The sequence below is a fragment of the Aedes aegypti genome, chromosome 2, assembly GCF_002204515.2.
Source record: "Aedes aegypti strain LVP_AGWG chromosome 2, AaegL5.0 Primary Assembly, whole genome shotgun sequence".
In the NCBI taxonomy this organism is placed as follows: Eukaryota; Metazoa; Arthropoda; class Insecta; order Diptera; family Culicidae; genus Aedes; species Aedes aegypti.
Window position 1 is genome coordinate 70,783,091 of NC_035108.1, and position 16,981 is coordinate 70,800,071.

At 36.8% G+C, this 16,981-nt stretch overlaps 1 protein-coding gene across 3 annotated transcripts in view; it reads left to right on the plus strand.

Moving 5' to 3' along the window:
* The window catches only part of LOC5566222 (LON peptidase N-terminal domain and RING finger protein 2), a 246,215-nt gene that overhangs the window by 28,479 nt on the left and 200,755 nt on the right, over window positions 1-16,981 (plus strand). For all 3 annotated transcript variants that reach the window (XM_021841182.1, XM_021841184.1, XM_021841183.1), the window contains exon 2: window positions 8,396-9,894. In XM_021841182.1, the coding sequence (XP_021696874.1) occupies window positions 9,084-9,894 (811 nt within the window). In that variant the 5' untranslated portion in view covers window positions 8,396-9,083. The remainder of the gene's footprint in view (window positions 1-8,395; window positions 9,895-16,981) is intronic.

Consider the following 16,981-nt stretch of genomic DNA (forward strand, 5'->3'; position numbering starts at 1 on the left):
GGCTTTGCTTTGTAGCCATGGACTCTAACCACTCGGCTAATGAAGGTCCTGTTTTGAATACATTAAGCTTTTAGCCTTTTCTCTATACATATATATATAGCTCATCTTCGGGACAATATGGGCTATATCGCGCCCGAAACCGGTCGACGAGAAGGTAATTTTTAAAACTTTTTGACGATTTGTAAGAACGATATATGTTATGTCTTGTCTCCGTCGCGTCTCGTGAATGAATATGGTCTAATCACTGAACAAATTCGTGTTTTGTTATTGAAAAATAAAAAAAAAATTATAACTCAGCACGGGGAAGAAGTTTGAAGCTATTCGTTTAACGATATCTTGACCGTTTTCCAAGCCACTCAATTTATGTAATATAAGCGAAGAAAATTCCAACGGAAGTGAGATTTTTTGTTGAAAACTTTCAAAACATTTGGAAGGACTTTTCCTGAGTAGTTCATATTCGACTATCAAACTGTGCAAGATCAAGCTATTTTGAAAATTTGTGACGCAAAAAGAAACTTCTAGAAATTTTTTTGATTTGCCAACGTTTTTTCGGAATTCCTCAATAAATTTCTGATATTATTTGACAATAATTTGTCTGAGAAAATCTTAATACAGTCGGGTCTCCTATTAAACGCATTCCTAAAACGCTCACTCCTATAAGACAGACCAGAACGTTATAGGAGACCCAGGGCTTATGGGATTTCATCACTTTGGGGGTGTTGTTGAATATCTCGTATGCCAAAAGAGATAGCACAGTACTCTCTTCGGCGAAGTTTCAGTGCTAAGTACGATCTACCGTTTAGTTGAGAACTTGGCCGGTAGGGGCGCTTTTTCTGATTTGCACTATATGAACCATGAGGGATATGAATGCAAAATTTTGTAACATATGATATCTCTAGATCCTGATGTTTTGGAAGGTTGGCGTCTTCGGTAAAGTTGCTCTGTATCACAAGGGCTAACATTATTTGAGCCGGAAGTTTCAAAATTTTGCCACTAGGCGGCGCTAGTGAGAGAAGAATTTTTGTTTTGTGCATAGCTCAGTAGCCTGATCACTTAGAAAGATGGCGTCTTCGGCAAAGTTGCTCTGTATCACAAGGGCTAACATTCATTGAGCCGAAAGTTTCGGAATTTCGCCTCTAGGCGGCGCTAGTGAGCAAAGAATTTTTGTTTTGCGCATAGCTCAGTAGCCTGACCATTTAGAAAGATGACGTCTTTGGCAAAGTTGCTCTGTATCACAAGAGCTAACATTATTTGAGCCGAGAGTTTCTGAATTTTATATAAACGTACAAATCTGGAGAACAAGTATTTTTGTAGGATTGAATTATCGTTATGAAAAAGAAGGTTTATATTTTCAAAATATTCAAACAAGAGTATCGTGTAACTAAAGAGATAAGGCCAGTCCCAGTTATCTCATTAAAATTGATAGCGAATGGATTTCACAATTTATTAGTAATGACTGACATTCCAACCTAACTTCATATTTATCCAATCCATATCTTGGAAAATATGAAGTTCATGCAATGACGAAATAAAAATAAACATGCATATTTTTTTCATTGCTTCATATAAATAGCTAATGATCACACATTTGAGTACTAAACGGATCCTCACTCTTTCTTTTATCAAATAATTGATCAAAAATTCTCCCAATCCGTCGAAAATACTAAGATATAGCCACACTTTTATCCGATTGTAAAATATAATGTATGTATTTTTCTTGGGGCACTTCTACTTAAATGTGACAATGCGAGGAAAATCGATAGCCCTTATCATACTGAACAACTTTGGTCAGGCTACTGAGCTATCCACAAAACAAAAATTCTTTGCTCACTAGCGCCGCCTAGAGGCAAAATTTTGAAACTTTCGGCTCGAATAATGTTACTTGTGATACAGAGTAACTTTTCCGAAGACGCCATCTTTTTATGTGGTCAGGCTACTGAGCTATGCGCAAAAAAAATCTTTGCTCACTAGTGCCGCCTACTGGCAAAATTTCGAAATGTGGATATCATCCAAATATTTTTAAAACCTGTACTGGTTGAATGTTTAACGAATTATATAAACGAAATTTTGACGAATTATTATCATAATAACAAAAACATTTTTTGGAAATCAAAATGTGGTGTTTTTGATTCAGGGGTGAAGTTGATCAATTACTGCGATAGGTTTCCTAAAATAAAGTAGTATGCAATTCACTAAATTTGGGGTCTCTGCATCGGAATCAAGACTCAAAAATCTTACAACTTATTGATAAATCGGGTAATTTTTTAATTGAAAGTTGAGAGTTACAGATTACACCACATTGAACGCTCAAAGGTAGGCAATTTTCTTTGATAATATCCTCAATACAAATTCAAAACAGGCTACACAAAACATATCTGGAATGTATGAAACAGTTTATTAAAATTGTACCTTTGTATACCCGTGGAAATAGTCGATTGTTTGTAGAAGAACCCTTCAACAGTTCATCAAACATTTCTTAAAAAAATTGTTTTTTTTTTTATGAAATAATTACCTTGAATGCCAAACCGAATTTATGAAAATCAAAAGTAGCTATCAGGTAATGCCACAACTCAGAAATTGTGATAATTGAAATCGTGTAATAGCTCTTATAACAGTATATACATGTGGGTACGGGCATGATCAACTTCTCCCCGCTGATCAACTACACCCCGAATTACGGTACAATGTTGAATATTAGAGTGACGTCCATTGTTAGTCAAACCGAGTGTACCGCTATATCTTCATGGTTGTGACAGGAAGGAGTTAAAGCTATTGGGAAGGATTCAGAAGCTACACAATCTGGAACATCAAACCTTGGTAGGTGATGCGATTCATGTAACCTCGATTAAAAAAGTCATCTATTGGCATCGATCAAGACTAAATATAAAATATGTCGACATCTCTGATGGTGAATCATGCAAAGATCTTGTAAGTACAAAAGCAGACATTTGTGCGGCGTTTCCATGTCACGGTCGTTAGGTGAAGAAATGAATGTTTGTGATATCCATTATTATTACAAACCGAGTATACCTCTGCATTGCCTCGAATACTACAAGAAGTGGCTTCTTTTAGTAGGGAGGATTCACAAGTTACATAATATAGTATCAATATTTAGTCCTTTATCAGTATCTTAACAAAAATTCGACGCTCTTAGTGTCGAACCTTTCAAAGTTTTTCTTCATAAAAACAAAATCAAAAATATAGGTATGTTTCTTTCATTTTTTATGTAAAATGTGAATATGTCGAGACTTGTAGTGACGAGCTATTCAATGTTTTTTTTTTTTTCAATAAATCCACAAACGTAACATTTGAGCCATTGGCACAAAAGATCTGTGTTTTTATATATTACTCATTTGAAATAGAAGCATGAAACGAGCTCACCAATTGATATTCCATCGTTGATAGGGCAGCTGCCAATCACTTTCAATTGTCAAATGTTGAGAAAATTCCTAAAGAAAAGCCGGAAAAACTATGTTCCAACTCGTGGTTAATTTTCAAAAAAAAAAATTTTGAGAAGATTATTTCATAAGCTTCAAAAAATGTGCAAATGTGCCATTTTTAGCCTTTTCTTTGAAAAATCGAGCATCGTAGAAACAAAGTTTTTTTATGAAAATGAAAGCAAATTTTCTCAGGAATAGAAAAATATATTAACTGGAAACAGTTTTCCACAAAATTTTTCACCGTTGAGAAAATTCGTAAAGAAAAGCCAGAAAAACTGTGTTCCAATTAGTGGAAAACTTTCACAAATATATTTTTGAGAAGGTAATCGCTGAAATTTTTGATATGTACTTTTTTTTCGTTTTTGAGTTATGGCCAATTTTGTGGAAAATGACCATATACGCCTTTTCTTCGAAAACCAATATTTCAATCGAAGCATCGGAAAAACAAAGATTTTTTTATCAAAGCAATTGCACATTTTCTAAAACATCTGAAAAAAAGATATGGGATTGGTTTTAATGAAGTATAAGTCGGAATGGATGATATTTTTCATGAAAAATTACACCGCTAAGAAAAGCTGAAAAAACTGTTTCTGCCTCAATTTTTCATTACACTGAAAAGGGATTCTTTCTTTTGTATGGAACAAATAAGATTATTATTATTTTTTTTCATATTTTTCAACCAGGAAGATTGTCTTTGGTTGCTAACACCAGAAGATTTTCGTTTCTTTGTATTATTAGCCTTCTGGTTAATCATAATCATGCACTTCATGCAGATTTTCATCTTTTCCGTAATCCACCGAACTCCAGGCCGTCCAGTCCGAAGGGGTTACAGCATAGCGAATAGTATTCGTAGTATTGAACTTTGTAAATTTCAACAGCTTCGGTAATAAAGAGTAATATACAGCTGACAACACTTGCACTTTCTCACTGCTCTTTGTTAGTTTTTTGGTAAACTTACAAAGATTCTCAAGCCATTTCAACGCTTTAAACCAGAATTGGTAAATACCTAATTGCCATATTGTCTACCCATTGATTTAACTGTCAATTTTGTAGTTATCTAACAGGTAGCTGTAAAAAATGCCTACCTTATGATTGAAGAAATCTTTGTTTGTATGCTGTTTCGTTCTTAAAAAGTTTTGTTTATAAACTTATAAATTTGAAAATAAGCTTTATAAACTTATAAATGTATAAATTTGTAAACAGCTCATCTTGGAAATATTTGATCATGTTTTAGGAACGAAAAATGAGCGCATTTGAAAAATGTTTAGGATTGGATCTTATTAATCGCTCTTTTCAAATACACTTTGTTTGTAAGCTGGAATAGCTAATCGGGTTATCATTATATATTTTCCTTAATGGTGAAAAATGTCCTGGGAAACTTATTCCATTTCGAAAAATCTCAAAGTTTTGATAAAATTTGATTCCGAGGTGACAAAAAAAAAAAAATGTTTCTGTGACGCTTTTATCTTCAGTTATGATTTTCGAACGAAAAGACTTGCACGAGAAATCTGGGCATTTTTCACAAAACTATGACCAAACGCAGGAATTAAAAAGTAGTACATCTTAAAAATTTCAGTGATTGAAATTTATAAAATTCTGTTCTCAAAAATATTTCTTTGAAAATCTTACACGAGTTGGAACATAGTTTTCCCGGCTTTTCTTTACGAATTTTCTCAACGGTGGAAAATTTTGTGGAAAACTTTTTCCAGTTAACATTTTTTCCTATTCCTCAGAAAATTTGCTTTCATTTTCATAAAAAAAACTTTGTTTCTACGATGCTTCTCTCTTGAGCTATGATTTTTCAAAGAAAAGGCTCAAAATGGCACATTTGCACATTTTTTACAAAATTGGCCATAACTCAAAAACGAAAATAAATACCATTTCAAAAATTTCAGCGATTAAAGCTTATGAAATTACCTTCTCCAAAAATTTTTTTTGAAAATTTTCCATGAGTTGGAGCATAGTTTTTCCGGCTTTTCTTTACGAATTTTCTCAACGGTGGAAAATTTTGTGGAAAACTTTTTCCAGTTAACATTTTTTCTATTCCTTAAAAAAATTGCTTTCATTTTCATAAAAAAAACTTTATTTCTACGATGCTTCGTTCTTGAGTTATGATTTTTCAAAGTAAGTAGCATCAGGGGAAAACAAAAAATTTCCAACTAAGTTTTCCGGAAAAATAGGCGATCCTGAATTTTTCTCATTTTTTTTTATTCATGTATTGATGAGTCCTGCCTATGAAAAAAGTTTCATGAAAATCCGAGACCTGTAGGCCCAAACCCGTACGGAAATAAAAAAAAATCCCCTAAAGATACCATGGTTTTAGTACACAAAAATACCTAAATTCACTTTCATTCTAAGAAGAATGATGTTTCATGGATTCTACATTGATTAATCTGGAGTTTGAATATTTTTTTGGTGAATTATTTTCTTAAACTTGGAATACTATCTATTATTACCTAAAGACACCAAAATTATGGAGTAATATCTGGAATTGACTTGCATTTTTGGGGGTAACCCATTTCGCATAAGAACGTTTCGCGTAAGGACGTCTGGCACAAAGCAGTTTCATAATAGAACAGGTAGATTTTTGAAGAAGGCATATAATAATTCTCTTCATGCCAAACCTCCATTATGCGAAACGTCCACCTATGAAATTATGCGAAACGTCCCGCTCCCGCTTTTTTAACAAAGTTGATTTCGATTGGACTTGAATAACGATGTTATAACTTTTTTAGTTATAAAGGCTTAGTTATAACTTTTAAAATGGTCAAGACATTTCATTAGGTATAAATCAGTTGTTGCGGTCTTATCGCATCAACAGTGGTCGGTTTTACCCCTTATTTTCACTTAAATGAATCATATCTCGAATTTCCGTTAATGCACGGACAAAAAACCCATACATCGCGTTTTTTTTAAACTTTCCTAGTGAGCATCTGTTAACCGTAGATCAAATTCAATATCGATAAGCAAAAACTTTGTTTTTGGTATTTGTTATGGAACATTTGAAGTAAATGTTTCGGAATGACAAAAACATTGTGTTTGGAGTAAAGTGCTTGTTCAACTTTCAAGAAATCCGCAAGCAGCACGCGTCCAAAAGTTTAGTTTTTTTACAATTTTCCAGCAAAAACTTAATGAAAAAATTATACATAATTTTGTTTAATTACTTACGACGTTTTTATATCAGAAGGTCGATAAACTAAGTTGATTTACTCTTCTAACTTGCGGCTGTTTGAATGAGTTTTTGAGTGTTGTAAATTCCTCGTAAAGTCACACTTGTGATTATCATAAATTCATCAGAAACATTCGACCAAAAACATTTTCCAAGTAGTCTGCAACAATTTACTCTAAGAATTCCTCCAAACGGGAGTTAAGCGGTATTTGCTCGCCCGAATAGCCCATTTGACCGAAAAGTATTTGGAACTTATAATTGTCATAACTTTATACATTTCAATGTGGTGTAATAATCGGTTATCTGATATGCACCCTTTTTTATTTGGTATGTTTGGCAATATGTGCAGTGGTTCCCAACCTTTTCAAAGCTGCGGCGTCTTTTGGAGTCCTACAGACATTCCACGACCCTCAATATTACATTTGAAAAGTGTTTCAAATTTGATTATTAATTTATCAAAATAAAGAATTTTCCTGAATTATTCGGTCAACGCAACAGACACATTGACATATTGTTATTTAAAAAAAAATATTTAGCGTCCAATAAGCAAGTGGTGTTTGTAGTTGTTATCAAACTATAGTAAAATATTTTACTGACATTATTGTTCTCAAATAGATGTTTCCGTCTAAGATCTTGAACACATTCAGTACAATATTTGCAATGGAATCGTAAAAGTTACTCATATAACTTTTCCTCTAAAAACAAAAAATGTTTTTACAAAAAAAAAATCGATGAAAATTCTTGCGAGAAAGCATGTGAGATCTTATCAATAATTGTTCAAAAATCCTAAACCATTGCATTATATTTAGGATTACGTCTGAAACACTACAAGGATCGTCAACTGAAAATGTAGAACAGCGTTGGAGGAGTCCACCATATTTTTTGGTTGTGCTTCGTAGAAAAAATAACAGAAATTATGTCAAAATAAGCATCGAAAATTAATCAAGAAGTCATCGAGAATTTTTCAAATTTGTTGAAAAAATCCATGAAGTATGTCTAATCAAGCTATACCATGTTTATTTCAATTACCTGGACGCTTAGAATCCCGGACACCAGTCTTAATTTATTGTATTGTTCAATACTCTATGTTAATTATAATACTTGGATGATTCTGGTATGCTGATTAGAACATATTGAATTTTCATCAAAATTAATACTTGCTGTAATTGCTTCGCGGACCACTTGATAGGTCGTCACGGCCCGCTAGGGGACCGTGGGCCTCCGGTTAGGAAACACTGATCTGGAATAACCAAATACCTCCTTCTTTTGATTGCTAATCGTTATTCATATGTACTTCAACACCCTGTCTCTGAAGGCTATTATTTATTGTACCCATGTGCCCTGCTTCACATTTTGGGGAAAAGGATCATTTGGATAAATAGCATTCGGGTAAATTACATTGGTAAAAACGTCATTCTGGGGAAAGTAGCACAATCGTTTCAACTAACTTTATTATTTTTTGTCTTGTTTTTTTTTTGCGTTAATTTTTATGATAAATAATTGTCTAAATCACAACCGCGGTCTACTGATCCAAAATCGTCAATTTCCGTTTAAGAAATATTTAAAACCCATAATCTTAGGTTTATTTCTTGGTGGTCCTCAACTCATATGTAGGCCAATTCCACACCAGCCCCTTCTATCTGGGTCGAGCTCTCTGACCCAACCAGAGTAACCGGCTCATTATTCTAACACTTCAAATATCTGCCCGTCTGATTGACTGCTAACTGACAAGCTCCGTTTTCTCTTCCTTCTTTCCCTTCCGGCTCCGTACGGATTTTCTTTTCAGCTTCAAGAAATAGAACGATAACCGCACAGCGACCCGGAAGGGTGGGGACAGCGGTGCCAACTCATCACCAGAGAGAGAGAAGAAAAATCCCGCCGGGTGAAAAGTATGTCTGTGTGTTTCCGTGTTGCAAAAATTTAATGAAAATTTACATCCCACGTCGAATAAAAAAGAAGCTGAAAAGATAAAGTCTCTATTAATAAAAAAAAAGTGTGTCTTGCGAATTCGGTTCGGTATCGAGTGAGTGCGCGACGAAGAAACACCCGACTCCGATCATCCTAGAACCGAGTACGGTCCGTTTCATGAAAAATTACGCAATTAGCAATACCACCGGCTCCGCAGCAGTGACACGTGTCCCCGACATCAAATCCGCAGCTGAAGAAGAAGAAGCAAGAGCAGTCGTTGAACGGTACACCTCGACGAATGCGAAGAAGAAAGAAAATTTTCTGTGAGTGTTTGCGTCGGATTGTGTGCGGAAAATTTCCGACCTGTAGGAGCATCGTGTCAGTGAGTTTAACCTGAGTAGCTAGTGAGTTAATTGGTGTTCAAGAAGACGAAGAAGAAGAAGAGAGACCAACCACCGGGAAAATTGATCGTCGCCTGGTAAATTGTGAGAATTAATTGATCGTCGGTGATTTTGCATCGGATAGCCGCGGGTTTTTGGCACGGCCCTCCTTGGGGCAGGTGGAAAATGGCCACGATGACAGATCTGGCAAAGGATCCATTTAGTGCGATGCTCTGCGATCCGTTTCAGTGTGAACTGTTCGAGCGGTACCTGCGAGAACTGCAGGAATCGACCGAAGCCAGTAAGGGAAGTGGTCCGCAGAAGCCGTTCTTGATGTTCATTGGCGGCAAACGGCTGAAACAGTTAACCGAACTGTTGATCGACGTTGTCTGCTCCAGACGCCGCCACGAGCCTAGTTTTAGTTTGAACAGAATGTGTAGCGATAGTTCCGTAGATCCACTGTGTTGCCCGATATGCGAGGACATCCTCCGGTATCCGGTGACGACCACCTGCGGGCACACGTTCTGCCGGCAGTGCTGCTTCGGCCACAGTCAGTGCGCCGTGTGCAGCCAGAAGTTTCCAACGATCTCATCGGGTGCTGCAAACGGTTCTCCGCCGCAGGCCACAGTGACTTCCGGTTCGTCGGCAACGACGTTGACTCTTCTACCGCCACCACCATCGGCAGCCGGTCCAACGTCGACGGCCACCTCTTCGTCGTCCTCGATGTCGCTGGGCATGGCCACAGTGATCACCAACCATGACAGGCTTGGGGAGCCGGACTTGCCGGCGCCGATTTCGTCGGAAGTCGGAAGTGAGGGTAGTAGCGGAGAGAGTAGTGTTATCGGGTTGGAGCAAGATATTTTGGTTCGGCGGCTTGTCGAACGGTGGTGGGGCCCGGAGCTGAAGGCTGCCGAGTTGAACGAGGAAACACAGCGGCACCTGGAGAGCGACGCGCTGGATGAGGCGCTGCGTTGCTGCAACCAGAGTCTTGAATACGGTGAGTGGATATTTCTTTTATTATTTGAAGTCTTAGAGCTGGGGTAGATTTTCTGTACAAGACTCTTATATAGAGCTTCACCAACATATTTTATGGAATACGAAGAACATTTTTAAAAGAAATTTGAACAATTTAAATCATTAAAGACATGTGTTCAAGTCCAAACGACTTAAACGCGAAATTTCGTATGTTTTCAGGAATATTTAGCTCTTGAAACATGAAGATGAATATTGCCGTCCAAATTTTGAATACTTCTTGAAGATGTTTTGCAGTAGTCATGATGATGTTTTGGAAATGTCACTGCGAAAACAGATGTTCTAACAATTTTTCGGAGAGGTCCTAATAATTCTCGAAGAAGTACAAAGAACTTCTCGGAAAAGTCCTAGAAATTTAATGGAGGAAAAAGCTAGAAGATTTCTTGAAAAAATATCGCGACGTAGCTCTGGCAACCTTTAGGAGAAGTTCTGGCATCTCAGAGATGACAGGTGAGATGAGAGACGACCAGCAAGAGAAATCGTGACGAACTCTCACAGTAGTTCTGACGACTTCTAGTAGTTATTGTGACTTATCGTGGAAGCTTTGGCAATTCCTGAGACCTCTCCGAGAAGTCATCAGGACTTCTCCGAGAAGTCATCAGGACTTCTCCGAGAAGTCATCAGGACTTCTCCGAGAAGTCATCAGGACTTCTCCGAGAAGTCATCAGGTCTTCTCCGAGAACTTCTCTTAGAAACCATCAGAAGTTCTACAAGAAATCATCAGTACTTCTGCGGGAAGTCATCTGAGCTTCTCCAAGAGGTCAACAGAACTTCTCCAAGAAGTCATCAGAACTTCTCCGAGAAGTCATCAGGACTTCTCCGAGAAGTGTGCAGGACGTCTCCGAAAAGTGAGCAGGACTGCTCCGAGAAGTGAGTAGGACTTCACCAAAAAGTCACTAGGGCTTCTCTGAGAAATCATCAGGATTTCTCCGAGAAATCATCAGGGCTTCTCCGAAAAGTCATCAGAACTTCTCCGAGAGCTCATCAGGACTCTTCCCAGAAGTCATTGGGATTTCTCCAAGAAGTCATCAGGACTTCTCCAAGAAGTCATCAAGACTTCTCAGAGAAGCCAGCCGAGAAAATAGAAGGATTTCTCCGAGAAGTCATCAGATCTTCTCCGAGAAGTGAGCAGAACTTCTCCGAGAAGTGAGCAGGACTTCTCTGAAAAGTCAATGGGACTTCTCCGAGCAATCATCAGAATTTCCCCGAGAAGTCATCAGGGCCTCTCCGAAAAGTCATCAGAACTTCACCGAGAAGTCAGAAGGATTTCTCCAAGAAGTCATCAGGACTTTTCCTAGAAGTCATCAGGGCTTCTCCTAGAAGCGATCAGAACTTCTCCTAGAAGTCATCAGGACTTCTCCGAGAAGTCATTAGATCTTCTCCGAAAAGTCATCAGGACTTCTCCGAAAAGTCGTCCTGATGACTGACTTCTCCGAGAAATCGTCAGGCCTTCTGCGCTGCGAGAAGTCATCAGAACGTCTCCTAGAAGTCTTCAGGACTTCTCCTAGAAGTCTTCAGGACTTCTCCAAGAAGTTATCAGGATTTCTCCGAAAAGTCATCAGAACTCTGAGAAGTCATCAGAAGTTCTACGAGAAATCATCAGTACTTCTGCGGGAAGTCATCTGAACTTCTCAAAGAAGTCAACAGAACTTCTCCAAGAAGTCATCAGAACTTGTCCGAGAGTCATCAAAACATTTCCGAGAAGTCATCAGGACTTCTCACAGAAGTCATAGGGACTCCTCCAAGAAGTTATCAGGACTTCTATCAGAACTCCTTCGAAAAATCATTAAAACTCCGAGAGGACAGCGTCTTGATGACTCCCCGTGGAAGTCTTGATGACTTATCGTAGGAGTCTTGATAACATTTCTCAAAAATCGTTTTATCGTAGAAAACCCAACAACTTCTCGAAATTTTTGGTAAGATAATTTGTAAACAGTCTTTCATAGCTTTGCCAACGATTGATTTAAGTCAAAAGTCCACAACGGTTTAGGATGAGGGTAGGTCCAAATTAAATTTTCGGAGCTGTGCCAAGGGAAATTGAAAAGATAACAACTTCTCACAGATGTTACGATTTGGGGGAGAAGTTTATTTTGGATATTTTGGATCAAATCCAGATACGATTTGTGTAAATTTTTGAAGATCTAAGTTGGAATAAGTTAAGCAGGCACATGGAAGAAGTCTCCAAGGCTCCCTAGAGATATTCGAAACGCCACTCGGAAAAGTCCAGCATATTTTTTGTAAAGCGTTGAATGTCAAAAAATATTTTTGAAGAAGTCGTGAAGAATGGCAAGACGAGAAAGATGGTGGAATTTAGGGCGACTCCTCAACAATCCTCAAATCGAAAAGGAAACAATCTTCATTAGAAGTCCTGACAGCTTCTTGTAGAAGTCTTAAGTCAGAAATTTAAAATGCAGCATGACTACCTTTAGATGTTCAGAAGATTCCATGTCTAGCAAACGGAAGACTAGTTCCTAAAAATAAAAAAAAAAATAATAATAAAAAGCACAGCTTCCAACAAGTTTTTTTTTTCCGAAAAAAAAAGTTTTTTTTTTCAATAAGAACTTTGCTGTGACAACGTGTAGGAAGTCTCTTTATGACTCATCAATTACCGATTCCCCGCATATTTGTAAGTTCTTCAAAGATCACTTCACCTTCTTAATCTATTAGTAAAATATTTCTTACTGTAAAAAGTTTCTTCAAGTGTTCCTTAAAGAATTTCTCCAAGGGGGTTCTTGGAAATTAGTCAGTGATTCTTTGTGGACTTCTCTAAAACTTTTCCCAAGAACATTTCAATAAGTTACTTTAGGGATAACTCGAAAATAGATCTAACAACTGGTCGCAGTGGCTTAAATACCCAATAAGGAATAAAAAAAACGCCTATTCCACCGCAGTATTGTCTATGTACTACTCATGATATTAGTTAACTTGTTTATGTTAATGTTAACTTTATAGAAGATTGATTTGCTGGATTCATATGACTCTATTCGTTATTTTACGGTGTATACAAATGCACGAAAGATGTACTGAATTTAACACAGTATACACTGATACTGATACGTATGCAGTCATTTATCTGATTATTCTTAATAGATTGGTGAGCTCGTTTCATTATCAATTTTTCAATAATTTCATAATTTTTGCCTGTTTCCAAGTGCTCTTGTTCCTATTCTAGTATTCCTTCAAAAGTAACATCCACAATTTCTCAATAGTTTTATAATCGATTGATTATTGCTTCGGATTTTGTGTTTGTTACAGTTTAATGAACAAGCTCATTATTTTTTTCTTATTTTTCATATTCATTCATTACTAATTTTAATTAGCCATCAAATACTGCTTCTTAGTTTTTTGCCTACAAAAGTCATCTTTTGCTGAAACAAATTTCTGTAGGAAAGTTTTAAAGTTAAGCTGAAATTCTTCTTGCTAAGGATGGAATCATTTAAGAACTCCTCTCAACATACCTTTAGTTTACTCAAATCATTCCTCGATATGCCACGTGATTCTTGAAACAACTTATGACTGTCGCTGATAACACTGCGGAACACGTTTTTGTCTCCAGCACCAAAATACCACTATTCACTTGATAATGGGTCGTTTATTCCATTGCCGTTTTCAGAAATATCATGGCACGTCTAGTTTTTGAGTTATTGTTTATCGAAAATGCAAAAATTGACTATTTCAGCCAACTAGCATGCAAGTTTGCCAGCTTGTAAGGTAATTCTTTTGCTTAATTTTCCACAGAACTCAAACTTTATGTGTATAACAACACATCATCAAAGATTATAATACTTTCGATGCGAAAAAGTTAGTTTTTGATGTTTTAGAGAATTATTGTATTTTGCCAAGAGAAGAAGAGAAACGAAGAATTTTGTAAGGAGACTGCAAGCATGTTGAAAAAATCGATCAAATCGAAAACTGATCGTGCAATTTCAATCAAATTATATCTGAAATGAAAGTTCAAGTTCTGCTTTGCATGCTTGGTGAAAAAGTTTGATAAATTATACCTTAAATTTCATGTAAACATCAATTTAACCAGTGTTTTGTACAACTTTGGCGATCTGTAGCTAAAAATTGTGACGTGCTGGAACATTTCTGAGAACGGCATCAGATTTAGCAATTTCAAATCTTCTTGAGACACATAATTTGATCCTTGAGACACGCAAAAATGTCATTTTTGTTACGCTGTGTAGCCAGAGAACTTTTTACGAAAGCGAACTCAGAGGCAGTTAGATTGACATACCCCGAAGAAAAGTTTTTGCACTCCACTAGGACACTACTGTAATAGTCCACATTCTTCTGTGGGTAATTTCTTTTGATGTTTCTGACACAATTTTATTGGAGACGGAACGCGAAGAAAGGCGCACATTCAATGGCTCGAAGAAGTTCACGACTTCCAGGCTCACACATCACATCCTTCCCAAATGGGAACAATCTTTCGCAGTTGATGTGAATGGCTGACTCCCACCTCCCATTCCAAGAACGGCAAACCTTTCGGCAGCGAGTGGGAGTGGATGCTCCCAGCAGATAACGAAGTTTGAACCGGGAAAGTGCTCCGAGAACTGTAGCAGAAAGTTCCAATTGGTTTGCTCCGAGCGAGGCCATTGATTGGATCAAAGGAATCGTTCGGAATTTTACGACCATCGCAATCGGAAGCGACTTCCTATGGGTGGTAGAAATGTAGGTAGTTTTTGACGACAGCTTAACTAGACGCGAGGAAAATGTTTCCGGCGGAGGAAGGAGGTCAATAAAACCGATCTGATACTGACAGGTGACAAATTGAATTCAGCAAGCGGAAGCAAATCTCAGACATGGCCGTTCGTGAACGCAGAAGCGAAAAAAAATGCGAGAACTATTCTGATGAAAATGTGCATAAAGTGGACTCAAAAATTGATTGCACCATAATCCTGCAATCTCTTCGCCCACCAGGAAAAACGAATCTCGCCCCGGTTGACCAAGTGGAAAGTTCTGTTTTCCGAGCACTCAGCTCTCGAGACAAGACAAGCACTCTTGCAACCACTCTCGAATCAATTCGCCTAAAAGGTGCACCTCAAAGAGCGTATGAAAAAAAGCTTCCAGATAATTGCCATTATGTTTCACCATTGTTGATGCCAACGAAAACGACGACGACTACGACGACAAGTCGACCCAAAGCTGCGATGGTAGAACCATGCTTTGAATTGAGCCATACACTGAGCGAGCAGCGGGGTGCATAAGAATATGATCAACAGAGACGGCCATATGCCTTCATCCCTTCGTAGTAGGGTGGGAGATTTTTTTAATGTTCTCAAAACTTAAAGTTGCTGTGCTATTCTGAATCCGAAGGACAAAATAATAGAACCCTCAAAATTTTAGACAAAAATATTAAGATTTAGAGATGCCGAAAGCTGTTATAAAGAATCTATGTAGAGTTTTCATTCCCGGGAACATTTCCCGGGAATTGAGATTTCCCGGGATTCCCGTTTCCCGGGAAATGATTTTCTGTTTCCCGGGATTCCCGTATTTCCCGGGATTTTCTTATTTCCCGGGTAGCTTTATAGAAAAAGGAATTACTATCTATTTTCAAACAAAAACCATCATATAATTCTAACCAAAGAATTCACTATATCACTAGTTATCTTTCGATGCTGATTTTATGTTTATTGTAATGAAAAAGTTGTTCATAAAATAGATATCGTTTTTGACGAATTTTGCTATATAAAATAGAGGAATTTTCAAGGGATGTTTTCTATGAATTCAGTAGGCTTATAAAGTTTTCATGGATGTAACAGTCACAATTTCTAATATAAAGACTCTAGTTGGATCAGGAATAAACTCCACGAGGACTTTTGATTAATGCTATAAACTTTGTTGTTCTGAACCCTAGCGTTTGAAATGAAGCTAACATTTCTTTAGAGAAACATGAATAAATTACTCACAAAGAAGAGAAGTAACCAACAAATTTACTGGTATAAAATACATATAGGGTCGATGAAGCCGCATGACTAAGAACAAATTTTCGAATAAAATCGGAAAATAAAGCCAGTGGCATTATTTTTACGTCTGAAAGCTTTTTATCACGGTTTTGTGAAAAAAAAAATACGAAACCAATTTTTTTGGATTTATTGTCGCTTGTGCTACTATAGCCTATAATACAAAGCAAAATATAAATCAAAACCGTGTTTTTACAAAACTTTTATATTTTTGCTTTAAAAAGTGGATCAAAAGCTTTTGATTGATATAAAAAGTTCTCATTTAATTAATTATTTTGTTTTATGAAAAATAGTTTTTCTTAGTAGTGCAACTATAGGAACAATAGGTTTGCTATAGATGCAAGGGAACTTAAATTATAAGCAAAACTATATTTCAATCATTTTTTTTTTAAATCGAGTTGTGTATCAATGGTTCTTAGGTAAATGGTTCCCGAGCTTCATGTTAAAATATTTTGCAACGATTTGTAGCAAAACGGCCGTAAAAAGCTACTAGTGCGACAATAGGGGACTGTCTACTAAGAAAACACCAACCCTACACGAAACACGAATAATTTGAAAAATAAAATTCCACCAAATTTGGTTTATTTTCACGTTTTTCATAATTTCCCGGGATCCCGGGATTTCCCGGGAAATGGTAATTTTATTTCCCGTTTCCCGGGAAATTTGAAAACTCTAAATCTATGACAAAAGGTCGAAAAACAAAAACACGAAAGGGTAGAAGGTCGAAGAACAAAAAAGAAGGGACAAAAGGTCAAAAATCTTTTTTCCAAGGAGAAAAAATCTCCCAACAAACAAACCATTTTCGACCTTTTGCCCTTTCGATATTTTGTCTTTCGACCCTTTGTCTTTCGACCTTTTGTCCTTTCGAGGTTTTGTCTTTCGACATTTTGTCCATAAACCGTTATCAAGTATGATCTTTAGTGATGTTATTAACTTCATTATTTCTCAATCAATTTTGAATCTTTAAGCACCATGTTCTAAAATATCCAAGCATAATTTATCAATTCGACGTATATGCAAAAATAAACAAATCGAGATTTTCTTTACATGTGCTCGACAAACACAAAATCTACATATTGAAACTAC